Raw genomic sequence first — 23353 nt, 5'->3', positions numbered from 1 at the left:
ATGAGTGTCATCTCTGCGTAGCTCCGTGATTATATCAAAATACACAAGAGGGCCGGAAATGACGGCCCCCCCCATTGTCACTGCAAATGAGGAAGGAGAATTTGGCGCTCAGCCAAATCTCCGTTCGCTGGAGAACCCGGAGAATGGCGGCAACTCCCGGAAAACTCCGGCACAGATGTCTCGGAGGCGAACATGTAATCCAGGATGCCGTCACCACGCAGGAGTGCGGCCTTGCTGTGGGTGACAGGAGACGTAAAAGCGAGGTTCCCCCCCCCTCCCACCCCCTTTCTGTCCTCAGAAGCATCGTCCAATGAGATTTGACAGCGGGCCACCTAAGGGCAGGTCTATAGAAGTCTATAAACTATAAAATTATGAGGGTCACAGATCAGCTAGAGAGTCAATATCTTTTCCCAAAGGGAGGGGAGTCTCAAATTAGAGGGCAGAGGTTCAAGGTGAGCGGGGAGAGATACAAAAGGGTCCAGAGGGGCAATTTTTTCACACAGAGAGTGGTGAGTGTCTGGAACGAGAGACAGTAGGAGAGACGGGTATAATTTTGTCTTTTAGAAAGACAGTTACATGAATAAGATGGGTATAGACGGATATGGGCCAAATGCGGGCAATTGGGACTAGCTTGCGCAAGGATATTTTGGCCTTGGAGGGAGTGCAGAGGAGGTTTACTAGGCTGATACCGGAGTTGAGGGGATTGAGCTATGAGGAGAGGCTGAATAAACTAGGCTTATAATTGTTAGAGTTTAGAAGAATGAGGGGAGATCTCATTGAGACGTATAAGATGATGAATGGGATGGATAGGATAGAGGTGGAGAGACTCTTCCCGCTCAGAAAGGACAGTAGGACTAGGGGGCACAGCCTCAAGATAAAAGGGGAGCGGTTTAGAACGGAGTTGAGGAGGAACTTCTTCACTCAAAGGGTGGTGAATCTCTGGAATTCTCTGCCCGTTGAAGTGGTGGAGGCTGCCTCGCTAAATATTTTTAAGACGCGGGTTGATGGGTTTTTGATAAGAGAGGGGATTAAGGGTTATGGGGAGAGGGCGGGAAAGTGGAACTGAGCCACGACAGATCAGCCATGATCTTATTGAATGGCGGGGCAGGCTCGAGGGGCTAGATGGCCTACTCCTGCTCCTATTTCTTATGTTCTTATGTTCTTAGTGGTAAAAACTGGGCGACATGGACAAGTTGGGCCGAAGGGCCTGCTTCCATGCTGTAAACCTCCATGACTCTGTGACTCTTCACTCGAAAGCTAACAACTTGATCAATGAGGGACGTGCGGGGGAAAGGGAGTCGGAGAGGCTTTGGGAATTCCAGAGCTTAGGCCCCAGGTTGCGAAGGCAAGGCCACCAGTGAATGAAGGAGGCCCAGAAGCCTGGAATTGGAGGAGAGCAGATATCTCGAAGGGTTACACAGGGCCGGGGGGGCGAAATAGGGAGGAGGGGGGGGGGCGAGACTATGGAGGGAGTTTAAAATGGCGGGGTAGCCAGGTTGAGTTCTTGCTGAATAACGTGAGCATTTAGACACAGGCTTGAAGAGCAGCAGAGTGTGGAAGGTTCTGGAGAGAACTGGTGGAACCTGTAACCCAGATAAGGAGGCTGTTCATCGATTCGGGGGGGTGGGGGGGTGGGGGGAGTGGGGGGGAGGGTGGGGGGTGGGGGGGAGGGTGGGGGGTGGGGGGGTGGGGGGAGTGGGGGGGAGGGTGGGGGGTGGGGGGAGTGGGGGGGAGGGTGGGGGGTGGGGGGAGTGGGGGGGAGGGTGGGGGGTGGGGGGGTGGGGGGGAGAGTGGCGGGGGTGAGATTTCTCAGTCACACTCGCCGCCAAGATGGGAAAATCCAGCCTGAGGTCAACGGACATTTCTCCCCCTCCCCATACGGTGCAGAAGGAGGCCATTTGGCCCATCGGGTCTGTACCGACTCTCCAACACAGCATCTTACCCTATCCCTAAAATGCCACGTATTTACCCCACTAATCCACCTAACCCGCACGTCTTTGGAGTGTGGGAGGAAACCGGAGCGCCCGGGGGAAACCCACGCAGACACTGGGGCGAACGTACAAACTCCACGCACGACAACTCCACCCGAGGCTGGAATCGAACCCGAGTCCCTGGCGCTGTGAGGCAGCAGTGCCAAGCACTGTGCCAGGGACGCCGCGCGCCCCCCCCCGAGGAGGGTTAGATGAAGCAGAGAAAGCCAGTGAGACACAGGACCAGAACGAGAGGGAGATTTTCCATCTGCCCCCCATTTTAATAATTTATCACAGGTTCATACTCCGAATGGATCATCCCGCACTCCGCCACCCACCATCACGGCAGAGGGTAGTGGGAGCCGGGGCTGGGGAAGGGTGGGGTGTGGGGAGTGGGGGGGTGGGGGTGGGGAGGGAGGGGGTGGGGGTGGGGAGGGAGGGGGAGGTGCAAAGACATGAATACGTCAGCTTAATAAGACAAGGATGAGCAACTTTTAAATAAATATCGACACGAGGACAGTCGGTAGCAGGACTGCGGAGAGAAAAATGATCTAACCGTGTAGATTTATTCTGTTAGAGATTGGAGGTGGGACTGGACAGGGAATAATATTCCTAAATAAGACAGGGTCTGACCACTTTGGGAACGTGGGACAGGGAGACAGGTCGGATCTGTGTACGGACATCGGTGCTTACGGAGTATGGGAATGGCTGTCGCCAATATTTACTAAGCCTGTTTTAGTGGAAGTGTTAATTAATTAACTTAAAGGAAAGGGTTCTAGGGGGTTCACCCCGACCGAGAAGAGTCTGAGGCTTGTGGACGGGCCTTGTGGAGGCTTATTTCCCAGAGGAGGTGTTACAAAGGGTCAAACTCTCCAAGCAAAGGGATCAAGCCGGGTGTAACGACCTCAACGAGGCCTGTGAGGTGGGCCTCTTGGACTACGAGCTCCTTGTTTGAGGCAGTGATCGCCTGCCCAATCAGGGAGCCCCACTTGCGTATAAATGTGGGAGTGTCGGGGCTATTGACACTCTGGATTCAGGCTTTGTACCTGAAGCGCTCTTAGGACTGGAGATTATTTTGTAACCTGAAGGGAATCTGGTGAAGGGGTGCCTTATTTCTTCAGCTAATGAGGAAAGTTAGGCCTCAATCAGTCTGTGCAAGCTTAGGCCCAACAGAGCCCTTCCCCACCCTCCCCCGCCCCCTCTTCATCAGCCTGGAGGCCCGGGCATCTTTGCTCAACAACAGCCCCCCCTCCCCCACCCACCCCCGTCCTTTGTTTTGATTCGCTCCCGGGCAAAGCCGGCCTACTTGTTGGCCTGGGTGGTGGTGAGGCTTCAGTGACTCGCTAGGCCGCACAAGAGCAGAGAAGCAACAACCAGGCTTGGTTGAAACCGGGGGTCAGGTGTAGGCCCCGGGGAGGGTCAGGGTGATGGGTCCACCCCCTGGAGAGGGATATCAGTGAGGGTTGGTCACCTATAACAGGCGGGGCCTTGGACATCCATACCAATGGGTCAGAGCTTGTCTCCCGGGGGAGAGGGGGGTGGTTAGAGGGAGTGAGTAGAGGAGGGTAGAGAGGGGTGGGGATGGGCGAGGGGCAGGGTGAGGGCCATTGGGATCGTCCTCTCCCCTACTCTGGTACAATAGATTCTGGGCTGTGACGGGGGGGGCAGAGCAGGTTTGGTTAGCGATACAGTTCATCAGTACTAAGCGTGAAAGGCAGCAAGTTGGAGTGGTTTCTCTAGCTGGAAGCTTCGCCTCGAATCCACACGACTAATGCTCTGGCTGCTCGAAGATGTTAGCGATGGACCTGGAAGAGAGAAGATGGTGAATCCAAGGTGCCCGCACTCAGAGCGAGACTCCTCTCCGCAAAAAACTCAACATCCCTCCAATCAGAAACCAGGAAACAGGTAATAAACCTGAGACAGACACAGATCCCATCGCTCCATCCATAATCCCTCACACACTCCCTCACTCATTCGCCCGTCCCTCACTCACTCCCTCGTTCGCTCCCTCACTCACTCGCCCGTCCCTCACTCGCTCACTCACTCGCTCACTCACTCCCTCGTTCGCTCACTCACTCACTCGCCCGTCCCTCACACGCTCGCTCACTCACTCCCTCGTTCGCTCACTCACTCACTCGCCCGTCCCTCACACACTTGCTCACTTGCTCACTCACACTCACTCACTCACCCGTCCCTCATACACTCACTCGCTCTCTCACTCCCCTGTCACTCACTCACTCACTCACTCGTCCGTCCCTCACACACCCACTCGCTCACTCACCAACTCACTCACTCGCTCGCTCACTCACCGACTCACTCGCTCACTCACTCACTCACTCACACACTCCCCATCAATCACTCGCTCACTCAGTCACTCACTTCCTTACTCCCTCACTCACTCGCTTGCTTGCTGGTTCATTCACTCACTCCCTCACTTCCTTGCTCACTCACTCAGTCACTCACACACTCACTCACTTATAAGCCCACACACACACACACTCACTCACCCCCTCACTCACTCCCTCACTCCCTTCCTCACTCTCTCACTCACTCCTTAACTCACTCACTCCCCCACTCACTCACTCACCCAATCACTCTCACTCACTCCCCATTATTCACTCACTCACTCAACTCACTCACTTGATCATTCACACACACTCTCGCTCACTCACTCACTCGCTCACTCACTCACTCCCCCACTCACTCACTCCCATCACACACTCACTCATTCACTCATTCATGCGCTCACTCACTCACTCATTCTCTCACATCCTGTTTTATGTTGTTCTGAGTTATTGAAATTTTGGAACGGTGCTGGATAATAAGCTGACAGTCAGGTTTACTCACTGGTATATTGTCGATGAAAATTCATCCACGTAACTCCCTGAAAGAAAAACAGAGGCAGGTGAGTGATCCTTACCCTGCTGAATACACAGTGATCCTTACCCTGCTGAATACACAGTGATCCTTACCCTGCTGAATACACAGTGATCCTTACCCTGCTGAATACACAGTGATCCTTACCCTGCTGAATACACAGTGATCCTTACCCTGCTGAATACACAGTGATCCTTACCCTGCTGAATACGTAAATAATTGGCTGAATAAATATTCCGAAATTTAAAGTTGATTTACTGGTGTCACAAGCAGGCTTCCATTAACACTGCAATGAAGTTACTGTGAAAATCCCCTAGTCACCATACTCCGGTGCCTGTTTGGGTCACACTGAGGAAGAATTTAGCCAATGCACCTAACCAGCACGTCTTTTGGACTGTGGGAGGAAACTGGAGCACCCGGAGGAAACCCACACAGACATGGGGAGAATGTGTGGATTCCACACAGACAGTGACCCAAGCCGGGAATCGACCCCACCTCTCTGGCACTGTGAGGCAGCAGTGCTAACCACTGTGCCACCGTATCGCATCTTAAACATAAAAATATCGATAGCACTCTATCCTCACATACTCTAGCTGTTTGGCTGTGTTATGAATGCCTTCACGTCCTGGTGTGGGATCAAACCCAGATTTTCTGTTTCAGAGGGAGGGGCACTAACCATCCCAGCCACAAGGCATCCAATACATCGTGTACCACAATATATACCCTCTGTATCCCAGCTCAAATCCTGACATCTCCTGGGGAAGACAGCAGAGGCTCGGATAATTAACCGAGAGACTCCCAGTCTAATCAACCTATACGTTAACCTCCCTCTGCCGTCAACATTGGCCCAGCCGATCTCTCTCTGGCCTGAATAATCTCACTCGATGAATGCCAGCATTCCGGCTCAATTCCCAGTGAAGGCTTTTGGGATTCAGCATTCCGGAGTGCCCTGTTGGTCCACATGGGGTTGGCACCCACACGCAGTGCCCCTTATGGGCATGGTCTGATACATCGTAACTTCATAGGGTCTCGTTCGGAACTTCCAAGGGGCAAGTAAGAGACAACCACATTCGTATTGGACTGGTAGGCCAGACCGGGTAAGGATGGCAGATTTCCTTCCCGAAAGGACATCGGTGAACCGGATGGGATTTTCCAACAATGGTTTCATAAACTTTATTCATGAGACTAGCATCCTGGGAGATGGGGACGAGGAGACATTTCTTCACCCAAAGAGTGGTGAGCCTGTGGAATTCATTCCCACAGGAAGTAGTTGATGCCAAAACAGTGAATGTATTCAAGAGGCGGCTGGATCTCACACTTGGGGCGAACGGGATCAAAGGTCATGGGGAGATAAGCGGGATTAGGCTATTGAGTTGGACAATCAGCCATGATTGTGATGAATGGTGGGGCAGACATGAAGGGCCGAATGGCCTTCTCCGGCTCCTATCTTCTACATTTCTATGTTTTAACTAATTTGGGGCGGCGCGGTGGCACAGTGGTTAGCACTGCTGCCTCACAGTGCTAGGGACCCGGGTTCGATTCCCGGTTTGGGTCATTGTCTGTGCGGAGTCTGCATGTTCTCCCCGTGTCTGCGTGGGTTTTCTCCAGGTGCTCTAGATTCCTCCCACAGTCCGAAAGACGTGCTGGTTAGAATGCATTGACTGTGCTAAATTCTCCCTCACGCACCCAAACTGGCACCGGAGTGTGGCGACTAGGGGATTTTTATAGTAACTTCATTGCAGTGTTAACGTAAGCCGACTTGTGACTAATAAATAAACTAATTGAATTAAAACTCCTGTTGCTGTTAGGTTGAGATTTGAGCTCATGTCTCCAGAACCCATGGGGGCGATACGGGGGCACAGTAGGTTAGCACTGCTGTCTCACCGCGCCAGTTCAATTCGGGCCTTGGGTCCCTGTCTGTGCCAAGTCTGCATGTTCTTCCCATGTCTGCGTGGGTTTCCTCTGGGTTATCTGGTTTCCTCCCACAGTCCGAAAGGTATGAGGGTTAGCTGGATTGGCCGTGCTAAACTGCCCCTTGGTATCGGGGGATTAGCAGGGTAAATATGTGGGGTTACTGGTATAGGGCCTGGGTGGGATTGTTGCTGGTGCAGGCTTGATGGGCTGAATGGCCTCCTTCTGCACTGGAGGGCTTCTATAATCCCAGGACAAGACAGGGACAAGTTCCCATCTAAGCCACGTATCATCCTGACTTGGAAATCTATCCACCAGTCCTTCACTGTGGCTGGGTCAAAATCCTGAAACTCCCTCCCTAACAGCACAGTGGGTGAATCTACACTTTAGGGACTGGGGTTGCTCACAGACCGCCTTCTCAAGGGGGCAACGCCTGTCATGAAAGAATTAAAAAAAAATTAGCCCTGACCTCAGGTTCACGAATCCAGTAACATCACCCTCCCCAAGGCACCTGATGAAGGAGCAGTGCTCCGAAAGCTCGTGATACCAAATAAACCTGTCGGGCTTTAACCTGGCGTTGCGAGACTCCTTACTGTGCCCACCCACCCCAGTCCAACGCCGGCATCTCCATATCAGACACTTCAGAATGTAGCACAGTGACAATGACACACTCTGATTAAAAATCACCCAACTGAGATAGACAGGACAGTTGATCCAAATCTTACCCACCTGGCTTGCAAACTGTTTCACATATTACTGGGCAGACGTAGCAGAATTGACAATACTGTGAATAAAGAAACAGGAAATAAATATTATTTGGAATGCATTTTTGAAACAGGGGACACAGTGGGATAACACACTGTGAGACAGAGAGAGAGCAAATAGAGAATACCGTCACCTTACATCAGAGTTTTAAGATTTAACACAGGGCAGTGCGGTGGCACAGTGGTTAGCACTGCTGCCCCACAGCGCCAGGGTCCCGGGTTCGAATCCCGGTCTGGGTCGCTGTCTGTGTGGAGTCTGCGTGACCTTTGTGTGAGTTTCCTCCGGATGCTCCAGTTCCTCCCGGGTTAGGGTTAGGTGGATTGGCCGTGCTAAAATGCCCCTTAGTGCCAGGGGGAACCAGCTAGGGTAAATGCAGGGGGTCACGGTGATAGGGCCTGGGCGTTGGTGGTGCAGACTCGATGGGCTGAATGGCCTCCTTCTGCACTGTAGGGGGTGCTCGCTGCCTGGATTCTCTGGAATTTCGAACAGTAAGAGGTAGCTTGCTTGGAACATGAAAGATCCCGAGGGGATTGGGCGGACGTGGAGAGGATGTTTACACTTGTGGGAGAATCTACACCGGGGTCGGGTTCACCGTTTAAAAATCAGGGTCACTCATTTAAAATAGAGATCATAGAATCACAGAAGGAGGCCATTTGGCCCATCAGGCCTGCACCGACAATAATCCCACCCAGAGCCTATCCTCGTAACCCCACGTATTTACCCTGCTATTCCCCCAACACTAAGGGGTAATTTAGCAGAAAACATTAGAACGCTAAGCCAACATCTCTCCATTCTTTTTCTTATTCGTCTGTGGGACATGGGCATCGCTGGCTGGGCCAGCATTTATTGCCCATTCCTAGTTGCCCTTGGAGAGCAGTTGGAGTCACATGTAGGCCAGACTGGGTAAAGACGGCAGATTTCCTTCCCTCGAGGATATTTGTGAACCAGATGGGTTTTTCCGACGATGGGTCATCAGTGGATTCTTAATTCCAGATTTTTTAAAAAAAATTTAATTCAAATTCCACCGTCTGCCATGGTGGGATCCAAACCCGGGATCCCCAGAATTTTAGTTGAGTTTCTGGATCGATAGTCCAGCGACTCCCTCGACAGCACAGATGATGTTTCTTAAGACGTCCCTGGTGCCAAGGCTCAGTCAGTCAGATTTGCTGGACTAGGCCTAATTAGAGGCCTAAGAGAGTGGACGTGAAGAGGGTGTTTCCACTAGTGGGAGAGGCTAGAGCTTGAGGGCACAACCTCAGAGCGAAGGGACGCTCCTTTAAAACAGAGATGGGGAGGAATTTCTTCAGCCAGGGGGTGGCGAACCTGTGGAACTCTTTGCCGCAGAAGGAGGCCGGGTCATTGAGTGTCTTTAAGACAGGGATAGATAGGTCCTGGATCAATAAGGAGATCAGGGGTTGTGGGGAAAAGGCAGGAGAATGGGGATGAGAATCATATCAGCCATGGCGGAGCGGACTCGATGGGCCGAGTGGCCTAATTCTGCTCCTTTATCTTATGGTTTTATCAGAAGGAAAGATGACCAGCCTTACCTTGCAATCCTCACAATGCTCACTCTCGTCTCCTTCTTCGCAAGGGCACTTATCACATTCATCGCAGTGCTGTGGGAGCAGGGAGGGAAATTAGTGTGAGAAAATTCTCCAAAAAAGGAAAGAGAAAGTCAAAAAGCACCTGGAATTTTTTTTTTAAAAGCAGCGGCTTCAAATCTGGAGCGGGGCGGGGGGGGGTAGAAAGGGGGGGTGCTGGGAAAAGAGACACGGGGGCCTGATTTTACCATCGCCTTGCGTTCGCTTTCGGTTGCGAAAATTTGGTAAAGTAGCTCGATCCACGGTCACCTCTGCACTCGTTCCCCATTTAGCAAGCGCCCAAAATAGCCACGGTCGGGACCGTGCCCGAAACGGGTGTGTCGGCCATTAGCCGGCATTTAAAATTGACCGAATAGGCTGGACACCCAATCTTACCGACACTTCCCCCCTTTACCTCCGCGTTCGCCCATCCAGAATCAGCGCAAAACAGACATGGTCCCTGTTTCGGGTATTCCAGCTTCTGAGGATAAGAGCTGAGGCTTTGATTCCTGTGTCAGACAAAAGGATCGTCCGTACCCGAAACGTCAGCCCTTTTCCCTCCTCACAGATGCTGCCAGACCTGCCGAGATTTTCCAGCATTTTCTCTTTCAGTTTCAGATTCCAGCATCTGCAGTAATTTGCTTCTATGACTCTGTCTACACTTCCCGCTGCCTTGGGAAAGCAGCCAGCAATAATCAAGGACCCCACACACCCCGGACATTCTCTCTTCCACCTTCTTCCATTGGGAAAAAGATACAAAAGTCTGAGGTCACGCACCGACCAACTCAAGAACAGCTTCTTCCCTGCTGCCGTCAGACTTTTGAATGGACCTACCTTATATTAAGTTGACCTTTCTCTACACCCTAGCTATGACTGTAGCACCGCAATCTGCGCTGTCTCCTTTCCTTCTCTATGAACTGTATGCTTTGTCTGTGTAGCACCCAAGAAACAATACTTTTCACCGTATGCTAATATGTGTGGCAAATAATAAATCAAGTCAAATGGTTACACTGGGTCTCTCGATTGCTAGGCCACTGACAATATGTCACTGCTTCCCCAGATCTCAAGGTGTCTTGTTGCTGGGGAAGCGTGCGTTACTTAGAGCTTATTTTACGACGATCTTTGTGAAAGAATGTTGATTGGAAAACTGCCCTTCCAAACCTTGCTCTGTGAGAATTAGTAATGGGCAGTTCCTGGAATGGGCAGTTGACCCACACTATCAATGTTGGGGGGTGGGGAGCAGCACGGCGACACAATGGTTAGCACTGCTGCCTCACGGCACCGGGGAACCGGGTTCGATTCCAGCCTCGGGTGGAGTTGTTTTGTATGGAGTTCATACATTTGTCCCAGTGTCTGCGTGGGTTTCCTCCGGGTGCTCCGGTTTCCTCCCACACTCCAAAAATGTGCGAATTAGGGTGTATTGACCCGAACAGGCGCCGGAGTGTGACAATGAGAGGAATTTTACAGTAACTTCATGGCAGTAATCCAGAGACCCAGGATAATGATTTGATTTGATTCATTATCGCCAGCATAAAATGAAAAGCATTGTTTCTTGCGTGCTACAAGATATTGTCACTGGCCTGATAATCCAGAAACCCTGGATTTGATTTGATTTATTATTGTCACATGTATTAGCATAGAGTGAAAAGTATTGTTTCTTGCGCGCAATACAGACAAAGCATACCGTTTATAGAGAAGGAAAGGAGAGGGTGCAGAATGCAGTGTTACAGTCATAGCTAGGGTGTGGAGAAAGATCAACTTAATGCGAGGTAGGTCCATTCGAAAGTCTGACAGCAGCGGGGAAGATGTTGTTCTTGAGTCGGTTGGTACGTGACCCCAGACTATTTTCCCGAAGGGTGAAGTTGGAAGAGAGAATGTCCGGGGTGCGTGGGGTGCTTAAGTACGCTGGCTGCTTTTCGTTGCAGTGTTAATGTAAGCCTGACTTGCGACTGACGTTATACTGGGGCTGTGAGTTTGGGGATCGTGCCCCGTCTGCCTTCTCGGTGAAGCCAGGCGCGGTGTCACACCCGGCAGCAGGAACCCAATCAATCAGTCTTCAGAAACACCGGAGTCTGGGTTACTCACTTCGCAGAAGGCGCAGTAACTGCAGAGGGAACCGTCTTTGTAGTCTTCCTCTTCACCTTCCTCAGCTGTCAAGGAAGATCGAAAGGTTTAAGTGAGTAACCAGAAAGGCAAGGGAAATAGAGAAAGGTTTGCACGTCCTAATGATGAGAATCTTAGTCAGAGTCATAGAGGTTTACAGCATGGAAACAGGCCCTTTGGCCCAACTTGTCCATGAAGCCCTTTTCTTGAACCCTTAAGCTAGTCCGCGTTTGGCCCATATCCCTCTATACCCATCATCCGCATGTAACTGTCTAAACGCTTTTTAAAAGGCAAAATCGTACCTGCCTCTCCTACTGTCTCTGGCAACTTGTTCCAAACACTCATCACTCTCTGTGTGAAAACATTGCCCCTCTGGACTCTTCTGTATCTCTCCCCTCTCACCTGAAACTATGCCTTCTAGTTTTAGATTTCCCTACCTTTGGGGAGAGATATTGGCTATCGATCTGTGCCCCTCATTATTTTATAGACCTCTGTAAGATCACCCCTCAGCCCTCCGCGCCCCAGAGAAAAAGTTTCGCCCCAGAGTTCCGAGGGAAGAGGATCAGAGTTAAAGCTTTAAAACTGGGAAGAAGTTTGAGATTTTTAAAAACTCATTTGTGGGACATGGGCGTGGCTGGCTGGTCAGTATTTATTGCCCATCCCTAGCTGCCCGAGGGCAGTTAGAGTAAACCACATTGCTCTGGAGTCACATGTAGGCCAGACCAGGTAAGGAAGGCAGATTTCCTTCCCTAAAGGGCATTAATGAACCAGGTGGGTTTTTCTGACAATGGTCATCTGTGGATTCTTAATTCCAAATGCGTTTTATTGAATTTAAATTCCACCATCTGATTGGACTGGATTTATTATTGTCACATGTATCAGTATACAGTGAAATCTACTGTTCCTTGTGCGCAATACAGATAAAGCATACCGTACATAGAGAAGGAAAGGAGAGAGTGCAGGATGTAGTGTTACAGTCATACAGTCATGAGAGACACCACTCAGTGTACAGATATCTCCCGGAGAGAGAGGGGGGACTGAGAGACACCAGTCAGTGTACAGATATCTTCCTGAGAGAGAGAGGGGACTGAGAGACACCAGTCAGTGTACAGATATCTCCCGGAGAGAGAGGGGGGACTGAGAGACACCAGTCAGTGTACAGATATCTCTCTGAGAGAGAGAGGGGACTGAGAGACACCAGTCAGTGTACAGATATCTCTCTGAGAGAGAGAGGGGACTGAGAGACACCAGTCAGTGTACAGATATCTCTCTGAGAGAGAGAGGGGACTGAGAGACACCAGTCAGTGTACAGATATCTTCCTGAGAGAGAGAGGGGACTGAGAGACACCAGTCAGTGTACAGATATCTCCCGGAGAGAGAGGGGGGACTGAGAGACACCAGCCAGTGTACAGATATCTCCCTGAGAGAGAGGAGACTGAGAGACACCAGTCAGTGTACAGATATCTCCCGGAGAGAGAGAGGGGACTGAGAGACACCAGTCAGTGTACAGATATCTCCCTGAGAGAGAGGGGGGACTGAGAGACACCAGTCAGTGTACAGATATTTCCCTGAGAGAGAGGGGACTGAGACACCAGTCAGTGTACAGATATCTCCCTGAGAGAGGGGGGACTGAGAGACACCAGTCAGTGTACAGATATCTCCCTGAGAGAGAGAGGGGACTGAGAGACACCAGTCAGTGTACAGATATCTCCCTGAGAGAGGGGGGACTGAGAGACACCAGTCAGTGTACAGATATGTCCCTGAGAGAGAGAGAGAGAGAGAGGGAGACTGATTTGATTTATTATTGTCACATGTATTGGCATACAGTGAAAAGTATTGTTTCTTGCAAACAGAGCATACCATTCATAGAGAAGGAAATGAGAAAGTGTAGAATATAATTTTACAGTCATGCAGTCACGAGAGACACTAGTCAGTGTACAGATATATCCTTGAGAGAGAGAGGGGTCTGAGACACACCAGTCAATTTACAGATAACTGCCTGAGCGAGAGATAGAGGCTGAGAGACACAAGTCAGTGTACAGATATCTTTGTAAGAGAGAGGGGACTGATAGATATCAAACAGTGTACAGATATCTCCCTGAGAGAGAGAGGGGGAACTTAGAGATACCACTCAGTGTACAGGTATTTCCATGAGACAGAGAAACCACTCAGTGTACAGATATCTCCCTGAGAGAGAGAAAAACTGAGAGACACCACTCAGTGTACAGATATCTCCCTGAGAGAGAGGGGGGACTGAGAGACACCACTCAGTGTACAGATATCTCCCTGAGAGAGAGGGGGGACTGAGAGACACCACTCAGTGTACAGATATCTCCCTGAGAGAGAGAAAAACTGAGAGATACCACTCAGTGTACAGATATCTCCCTGAGAGAGAGAGAGTATGGATATTCCCAATTGTTGCCCTGTCAATTGTACGTAGTCCCACTAGGGGAACCATTTGTCTGATAGCTCAGCCAGTCATTGTGGGAATCTGGACATAGGAGAAGTGGCAGACTATTCGACCTGGAAGTTCGTCAGTTCAAGCTTATTTCTATCTTCAAGCAATATCCACATATATACACTGTAGCCACACATGTAGCAGTTATATACACACTCATATACATGTACACACACATACAACATACACACACATACATACAACACACACACACAAAATCACACACACTCACACACACACGCACACTCACACTCACACACACAATCACACACACACTCACTCACACTCACACACTCACTCACACTCACACACACACACACACTCACTCACACTCACACACTCACTCACACACACATACACACTCACACTCATACACACACACTCACACACACACTCACACATGCACACTCACACTCACACACACAATCACACACACACACACACTCACACACACACACACAATCACACACACACACTCACACACACACACACAATCACACACACACACATGCCCACACATACGCATACACTAGGCAATGATATTACCGCTAGGCTAGTAATCCAGAAACTCAGCTAATGTTCTGGTGATGCGGGTTCGAATCCCACCATGGCAGATAGTGGAATTCAAATACAGTAAAAAAAATCTGGAATTAAGAATCTACTGATGACCATGAAATCATTGTCAATTGTCAGAAAAACCCATCTTGTTCACTGATGTCCCTCTAGGGAAGGAAATCAGCCGTCCTTACCCTGTCTGACCTACACGTGACTCCAGAGCCACAGCAATGTCGTTGACCCTCAACTGCCCTCTGAATAAGGGCAACTAGGGATGGGAACATGTGCGTGTGTGTTGTATGTCTGTGTGCACACGTGTACATTGTATGTGAGTAGGCCCTCCCCCCCCCATGGGGTCCTGATCCCGCAGAAGGCCCTGCTGGTGGCCTGCTCACTGCCTGTTCGGCCTATAATCCGGTGAACCGTCCCTAAAGGCGGGATTCTCTCCAGCCGACCGTTTCCGTGACAACCTCTTCTCACGTCTGGGGGGTCAGCGCTGTAGCCTCATTGGCAGAGATTAGTCACAGGGATTAATAAATAGCTCTGTTACCTTTGCGACATGTCTGATCAGTGTGGACCTGGTTAACGTTTTAAATTAGCAATTCCTTCATTCTTTTGTGCGAGTGGACAGCGCTGTGGGTTCAGACGAATAAGTTCAACTGTACAACTTTCGTACTTTTGTTTTTCCTTCCCCGAGGCAGCCCGAGGACCCCCCCCCCCCCTATGTAGTGCCATCTCTCTAAGCTTTCTAGGAGGCCATGGCATCCATTTGCAAAGGTCCTGTGAGTGACAGTGCGGCGTTGTGGTTCCACGGGGTTAGCACTCCCGCCTCTGAGCCAGAAGCACCGGCTTCGAGTCCCACCCTGACGGTCGAGGAAAGCGCGTTCAAAACACGGTTGAGCGTCGCCCTGCAAAATCCTTCCAAACGCAGGGCCAGTGGGAGAGGTTCCCAATCAGCCGTGCGATGGAAAGAATGATGCCCGCAGCCTGGGATTGGTCTGCTCCTGCTTCTGTGTTTGCTGTGACGACAACATGTATGTAAAAACACGTGTCGCCACAGCAACCAGGGGCACCCTGAGCGACACGTCACCTCTACAAACAGCACTGGGATAACACCTCGAGCCTGTCCGTCCAGTCAATGAGGTTATAGGATCATAGAATCCCCCACAGTACAGAAAAAGGCCATTCAGCCCATCGGGCCTACACCGACAACAATCCCACCCAGGCCCTATCCCCGTAACCCCACGTGTTTACCCCGTTAATCTCCCGGCACAGAGCGACAATTTAGCACGGCCAATACACCTAACCTGCACATCTTTGGACACTAAGAGGCAATTAGGCATGGCCAATCCCCCTAACCTGCACACTTTTGGACATTAAGGAGCAATTTTGCACGGCCAATCCGCCTAAACTGCATGTCTTTGGAGCTTGGGAGGAAACCGGAGCACCCGGGGGAAACCCATGCAGACACAAGAAGAACGTACAAACTCCACACAGTTACCCGAGGCCGGAATTGAACCCGGGCCCCTGGCGTTGTGAAGCAGCAGTGCTAACCCACTGCGTGAGATAAAATCGTGGAGTCCCTGCAGTGCAGGAAGAGACCATTTGGTACATTGAGCCTGCACTGCCAACAATCGTACCCAGGCCCTATCCCCATAAACCCATGTATTTACTCTGCTAATCCACAGATCAATGGTGGCACAGTGGTTAGCACAGCTGCCTCACAGCACCAGGGACCTGGGTTCGATTCCCAACTTGGGTCATTATCTGTCTGTGCATTCTCCCCGTGTCTGCGTGGGTTTCCTCCGGCTGCTCCGGTTTTCCTCCCGCAGTCCGAAAGACGTGCTGGTTAGGGTGCATTGGCCGTGCTAAGTTCTCCCTCAGTGTTACCCGAACAGGCGCTGGAGTGTGGCTACTTGGGGATTTTCACAGTAACTTCATTGCGGTGTTAATGTAAGCTTACTTGTGACACTAATAAATAAATAAATAAATAAAAGTCTTTCCTAAGATGTGGCGTCTGGAATTGAACAGAAAATGTGAGTTGTACAAAGAACAAAGAAAAGTACAGCGTAAGACCGTAACATATTGGACCAGAATTTAGCCCTCCAAGCCCATGCCGACCATGATGCCCTAACTAAACTGAAAAAAAAACCTTCTGCCCTTACTCAGTCCGTATCCCTCTATTCCCTCCCTCTTCATGTACCTATCCAGCTGCCTCTTAAATGTTGTTAATGTGCCTGCTTCCACCACCACCTCTGGCAGCACGTTCCAGGCACCCACCACTCTCTGTGTGAGAACCTTCCCCCGCACATCCCCCTTAAACTTTTCCCCCTCTCAGCTTGAACCCTGTGCCCCCCTTTGTAATTGACACTTCCACCCTGGGGAAAAAGCCTCTGACTCTCCACCCTGCCTGTGCCTCTGATCATTTTGTAGACCGGGTTTCCCCTCAGCCTCCGTCTTTCCAGTGAAAACAATCCTAGTTTATTCAACCTCTCCTCATCGCCCTCGAGACCAGGCAACGTCCTGGTGAACCTTCCTTGCACTCTCGCCAAAGCTTCCACATCCTTCTGGGACCCGAACTGCGCGCAGTACTCCAAATGCGACCTAACCAAGGTGTTACGTTCTGGTTTACGTCTTTGTATAGCTGTAGTTTTTCTTTATTCTTTCCTGGGATGTGGGCATTGCTGGCCAGGCCAACATTTGTTGCCTCTCCCTAATTGCCCTTGAATAGGGTGACTCGTTCGCTCATTCTCAGAGGATGGATAAGAGTTAACCAGGACTGAGATGGGGAGGAATTTCTTCAGCCAGAGAGTGGTGAACCTGTGGAACTCTTTGCCTCAGAAAGCTGTGGGGGCCAGGTCATTGAGTGTCTTTAAGATAAAGATAGATAGGTTCTTGATTGGTGAAGGGATCGAAGGTTATGGGGAAACGGCGGGAGAATGGGGTTGAGAAATTTATCAGATATGATTGAATGGCAGAACAGATTTAATGGGCCAAATTCTGGTCCGATGTCTGATGGTCTTTCGGTCTCTGGACTAATATTGCTGTGGGCCTGGAGTCAGATGTAATCCAGGCTTAGTAAGGACAGCAGATTTCCTTCCCTAAAGGGGCATTAGTGAACTAGATGGGTTTTCTCGACAATCAGGGTTTTTTTGGGAGTTGAGGATGATCTGCAGAGATCGAACAAATTTGCTGGCGAAGGGGATGTTTCTCACATTTTCCCATTTCTCTCTGGAAAGGAAATCTGCCATTGGACCATAGAACCACTACAATGCAGAACGAGGCCATTCGGCCCATTGAGTCTGTATCAACTCTCTGAAGGAGCAACCCCCTCCAGACCATCCCCTCCGTCCTATCCCCACAGCCCGTGCATTTACCAGGGCAAATCCACCCAACCAACACATCCCTGGCAGGATCTCCTTTCCCTGGTGAAGTCAGGTGTTGATAAGCGACAATGGCACTCAGTTCATGAACGAAGAATTCAGCTGATTCGGATGCGATTGGGAAACTCAGCATTTCAGATCATCTCCACCCTATCCCCGGAAATATGGAATCCCCTGTTGTGGATTCCCCAAAGGTGGCACGGGCAGAGAACATAAATGGCCATTGACTTTGGCGAGAGACTCGGAGATCTTACCCCCCGCCGGTTGTGAGCTGCCTCCACCGTGGGAGCACCCGTGAGAGGACTGAATACATTCAGTCTCACCTAAATAATTGAATAAAGGTTGATCCTGTTCTCAGCTGTATCACATTCTACACCTCCTGGATTCTTTGAGCTCCAACGCAACACAGGGTATAACACGATAGGACCCTGGAATAAATCAAACCAATGCGCGGCATGGTGGTGCAGTGGTTAGCACTGCTGCCTCACAGCTCCAGGGTCCTGGGTTCGATTCCCGGCTCAGGTCACTGTCTGTGTGGAGTCTGCACGTTCTCCCCGTGTCTGCGTGGGTTTCCTCCGGGTGCTCCGGTTTCCTCCCACAGTCCAAAGATGTGCGGGTTAGGTTGATTGGCCATGCTAAGAAATTGCCCCTTAGTGTCCAGGAATGCGTAGGTTAGAGGAATTAATGGGGGTAGGGCCTGGGTGGGATTGTATCCGGTGCAGACTCGATGGGCTGAAGGGCCTCTTTCTGCACTGTAGGGTTCTATGATTTCTTCGCGTCACAAGCAGGCTTACATTAACACTGCAATGAAGTTGAAAAATCCCCTCGTCGCCACACTCCGGCATCTATTCGGGTACACTGAGGGAGAATTCAGCACCCTAACCAGCATGTCTTTGGTCCATTTCTTGACCCACTTCTCCAGCTGATTAAGATCCTGCTGCAATTTTCAATAACCTTCCTCACTGTCTGCAACACCTAACCAGCACGTCTGTGGGAGGAAACCGGAGCACCCGGAGGAAACCCACGCAGACACGGGGAGAACGTGCAGACTCCGCACAGACGGTGACCCGAGCCGGGAATCGAACCCGGCTCCCTGTCGCTGTGAGGCAGCAGTGCGAACCACCGTGCCGCCCCCAGATGCGGAGGTGTTGGAGAGTGGCGTGAAAGATTCACAAGGATGGGGCACTTTACCCTCCCTTCACCCTCCTGTCCCACCCTAAGACAAATTCAGTCCACCCTACTAACATGCAAGGAAATAACTTGGAGTGACCACTTGCAAGATTCTTTATTTAGTTTTATTGTGACATGTTCAATTTAAATAAAAATGTTCACAGTATCTTTTTCGGTGAGGCTAAAATTGATTCCTCAGATACCAAGGAGCGGACAGACCAATTGTTCCTTGTCACCAGTATTACAATATCCAATATCCAATTAATTAAGTTGATTTTGGTACAAGAGTTGAAACAACAGATTGCATCCCAATCAGAAGCAGTTACAATGTCAATCGAGCCCACACTGTGTTTGTGGATCTCTGTACAATAGACTCAGACAATAGATTAAAGCTGTCACTCCATTACTTTCCATTGGTGCTGCTAGGGTGACATTTCAATTCCTTATGGAAATGCTTTAAAGTACATCTGCCAGCAGAATGACTGCTCTTAAGGACGTAACTTAGCAATGATCACTAGTTCAGAGTGCAAGGGTGTGGTGTCGCTTATTTAGTTATCGTTACCTTCCTCATCCTCTTTCTTATCATCATCCTTGCCATCATCATCCTCTTCATGTTTATGTTTCTTTTCGTCGTCATCATCGTCATCATCATCGTCTTTGTCATCATGGTCGTCATCATCGTCGTCATCATCATCATCATCATCATCATCGTCATCATCGTCGTCTTTGTCGTCATGGTGATCATCATCGTCATCATCATCGTCGTCGTCATCATCGTCACCATCATCATCGTCTTTGTCGTCATGGTGATCATCATCCTCATCGTCATCATCCTCATCGTCATCATCCTCATCATCATCATCCTCATCTTCTTCATCATCTTCATCATCATCGCCATCACCATCCTCATCGTCATCATCGTCCTTATCATCATGGTGATCATCAGCGTCGTCATCATCCTCCTCATCATCATCATGGTGATCATCATCACCATCATCATCGTCATCGTCATCTTCGTCGTCATGGTGATCATCATCACCATCACCATCGTCATCGTCATCTTTGTCGTCATGGTGATCACCATCATCACCTTCATCATCTCCGTCATCGTCATCCTTCCCGGCTCCTACATCCTTTGACTCTTCATGTTCTTTGCCATCATCATCATCATCATGTGCAGCAGCAGCTGCGACCCTGGGGACGACATTGATGTGCACGGAACACACGAACGTCAGCAACAGGCAGAAAAGCCAGACCTTTTGGGATGCCATCTTACTGGCAACTCAATTCAGGGCAGCAAAACTATTAATCCTCCCAAAGCCCTCAGGAAAGGAACCGGTGGAATGAATTAGCAGAAGCAGATCCAAGAAGGGGAGAGAGAGGGATCGTCGAGGGTTCTCAGAACTAAAGCAGCTCTTCCCAAATCACTGGAGTCCACAAAATGGCCTGCTTGCTTGATTGATGGCACCAGGTGGCCCTTGGCTTGTAACGTCCCGTGTCTAATCGCAGCAGCAAATGAATCCCTCATCGAGTCATGGGAGGCTTTTAATATAGCCGTCCTGACAAAGCTGTGGCATCACATTGCCATATTTGAGCCTCCACACAAGCCAGAGGTCATTCACAGAGGCTGTGACTTCTTTAATAGCAACTGCGCTGCCCTGCCATTGGCTGGATATTAAAAGACTTTCCCTGGTTGTGTCGGCAGAAATGACCGCAAATCAACGGTGCTCAGAACTCCCCCCTCCTCCCCCCCCCTCAACCCCCTCCAAACTTCACAACCCTGGTAGCGACAGCAACGTCAGGGAAACAGGGGCTGCAAATGAGTTTCCAGCCCTTATTTACCTGAGCTCCAGGCACTTCTGGAGAGTTTGGAATTGAAAAGCGTAGAATAGGATTGTAGAAACACAGAATGGAGAATCATTGAATCCTGCAGTGCAGAAGGAGGCCATTCGGCCCATCGAGTCTGCACTGACTGTCCAATAAAGCCTCCCACCTAGGCCCAACTATCCACATAACCCCATGCATTTGGCATGGCTAATCCACCTAATCCTTACGTATTTGGACACTAAGGGGCAATTTAGCATGGTCAATCCCCCTAACCTGCACATCTCTGGGCATGAAGGGGCAATTTAGCATGGCCAATCCATCTAATCTTCACATCTTTGGACACTAAGAGGCAATTTAGCATGGCCAATCCACCTAACCTGCACATTTTTGGACAATAAGGGACAATTTAACATGGCCAATTCACCTAACCTCCACATCTTTGGATACTAAGGGACAATTTAGCATGGCCAATCCACCTAACCTACGCATATTTGGACTATAGAAGGAAACAGGAGCTCCCGCAGGAAACCTACGCAGACACGGGGAGAATGTGCAAACTCTACACAGACAGTGACCCAAGCCAGGAATCGAACCTGGGCCCCTCGAGCTGTGAGGCAACAGTGCTGACCACTGCGCCATCCCCTTGCAAGCCTGCTCCAGAGCCAGGCCGAGGTGGCCATTAATGTAGAGGGGTCGCAGACAGTGACCCTAATCAGGAATTGAATCTGGGCTCCTGGCGCTGAGTGGCACCACCGTGCCGCCATGCCACCCTGGAAAGGGAAAAGAATCAAGGTACCAAGAAAGTTTGAAATACAGGTCAGCAGGATTTAGTTAATTGGGCGATGTGACATATTCCTTGGAAGGTTTTTTGGCCAATGTTGCAAAATTGTTTTGCCCTACCGGAGACGGAGTTTCTTTGAAATTCAGTGCGTTGTGATTACTGATCTACGGAAGGCTGCACACTGAGCTGCCTAAGCAGGAGCGGCTTTTGAATCCTGCCCCACCCATTCCCTAACGAGAGCCCCCTCAGTGAGGAATAAATGCCTGCTGACGTTCCCCATCTCTACCCACTGTCCCACAATTTATTGAGCCAACTCGCCTCGGACTGAATCCACTTGCATAAGGACATAAGAAGTGAGAACATAAGAAATAGGAGCAGGAGTCGGCCATCTAGCCCTGCGAGCCTGCCCCGCCATTCAATAAGATCATGGCTGATCTGAAGTGGATCAGTTCCACTTTCCCGCTTTCTTGCCATAACCCTTAATTCCCTTGTCTTTCAGAAACCTATCTACCTGTGACTTAAATATATTTAGCGAGGCAGCCCCCACCACTTCAACAGGCAGAGAATTCCAGAGATTCACCACCCTTTGAGTGAAGAAGTTCCTCCTCAACTCCGATTAAACTGCCCGTCCCCCCCTCTTTATTTTGTGCCCTTTAGTCCTGCTATCCTTTCTAAGCGGGAAGAATCTCTCTACCTCTACCCTATCTAGACCCTTCATTATCTTATACGTCTCTATAAGATCCCCCCTCAGCCTTCTACACTCCAACAAGTACAGACCCAGTCTATTCAATCTCTCCTCATCGGCTAACCCCCTCATCTCCGGTATCAGCCCAGTGAACCTATTGCCGTTGCCTGTGCAATAGAGGATCTCATGGATACAGTGAAACCCCATGCCCCGATTTAGAGCGAATTCGGAAAAAAACGCGATGGATCTTTTCTTTCGCTCTGTTCGGGGAACTGAAAAGTTTTTGGTTACTGCGATCTATTTCTCAAGAGAAAATAATCTGCCTTAGGAAGAAATTGTGGACAGAATATATTTGCTTCCCCCACTTTGCCCAGTTCAGATAAAAGGGGTTCCCCCTCAGGGAAAAAAACTACATTGGACAGTTGTTCGAAAGTGGAAGTAGTTAATAGACCGTGAAAGTGTTTGTGTAAAGAAGCATCCCCAGTCCCTGTTTTAAACTAGCCTGGACCTGCCAATCAGAAGTGTGTAGTGATTGTATAAACAAACTGAGCTCAGACGGAGGCCGAGATCGTCCGGAACGTAACTGTAGCACCCCCATTTAGCGCAACCCTGCTTTTATTGTGATAATATTTTATGGACCCCAACCATCGTGTTGTAACAGGGTCGCGCTGTACTCGTAAAATTCCAACAGGGTAGATTCAGAAAGAATGTTCCTGATGGTGGGGGACTCCAGAACTAGGGGGGGGGGTCACGGTTTGAGGATAAGGGGGTAAACCTTTTAGGACTGAGGTGAGGAGAGATTTCTTCACCCAGAGAGTGGTGAAAGTGTGGAATTCACTCCCACAGAAAGTAGTTGAGGCTAAAATGTTGTGTGATTTGCAGAAGGAATTAGATATCGCTCTTGTGGCTAAAGGGATTAAGAGAAGTGAGGGGAAGCTGGGGGGAATTAGGATATTGTATTTAATGATCAGACGCGATCATAATGAATGGTGGAGCAGGCTCGAAGGGCCAAATGGCCTACTCCTGCCTCCTAGTTTCTATGGATACTGAGGGGTTGCGGTAGGTGAGGCTGGGGGGAGGTGCGTCTGCAAATGCTGAAAACACAATCCCTTTCCATTCCCCAGCCACGCTCTCCTACCAAAATTTGAAATGGAGGCAACAAAAATAATGTGCATTTGTGTGGCGCCTTTAACTGTAGTGAACTGTGCCCAAGGTCACCACTGACACCAAGTGAAAGGAGGGAACCTGAGGCTGCAGCTGAATAAGAATCTTGGTCAAAGAAGCTCAG

The 23353-nt window shown here is 50.0% G+C and overlaps 1 protein-coding gene across 1 annotated transcript; it reads right to left on the bottom strand.

The window, feature by feature from the left end:
• Positions 1-3206: 3206 nt before the first annotated feature.
• Positions 3207-20368, bottom strand: LOC145361636 (uncharacterized). The gene is made up of 6 exons (XM_080217514.1): positions 19335-20368; positions 11189-11253; positions 9071-9139; positions 7488-7542; positions 4818-4854; positions 3207-3775 (listed from the first exon to the last, which is right to left on the bottom strand). Exons 1-6 carry the CDS (start codon positions 20041-20043, stop codon positions 3739-3741), a joined length of 972 nt encoding a protein of 323 aa, XP_080073640.1. The 5' UTR covers positions 20044-20368; the 3' UTR covers positions 3207-3738.
• Between the last annotated feature and the right edge of the window lie 2985 nt (positions 20369-23353).

Source organism: Carcharhinus amblyrhynchos, chromosome 35, assembly GCF_965287045.1.
Source record: "Carcharhinus amblyrhynchos chromosome 35, sCarAmb.v2.hapA, whole genome shotgun sequence".
NCBI classification, from domain to species: domain Eukaryota; kingdom Metazoa; phylum Chordata; class Chondrichthyes; order Carcharhiniformes; family Carcharhinidae; genus Carcharhinus; species Carcharhinus amblyrhynchos.
This window is presented reverse-complemented; position numbering and strand designations above follow the sequence as displayed.

Excerpts from the sequence above, each read along its gene's own strand:
- LOC145361636 (XM_080217514.1), bottom strand. The coding sequence starts at position 20,043 with ATGGCATCCCAAAAGGTCTGGCTTTTCTGCCTGTTGCTGACGTTCGTG. Across the intron at positions 9,140-11,188 it reads GTTACTGCGCCTTCTGCGAA|CACTGCGATGAATGTGATAA; the intron begins GTGAGTAACCCA and ends CTGCTCCCACAG. Across the intron at positions 3,776-4,817 it reads TTTTCATCGACAATATACCA|GTCCATCGCTAACATCTTCG; the intron begins GTGAGTAAACCT and ends TCTCTCTTCCAG.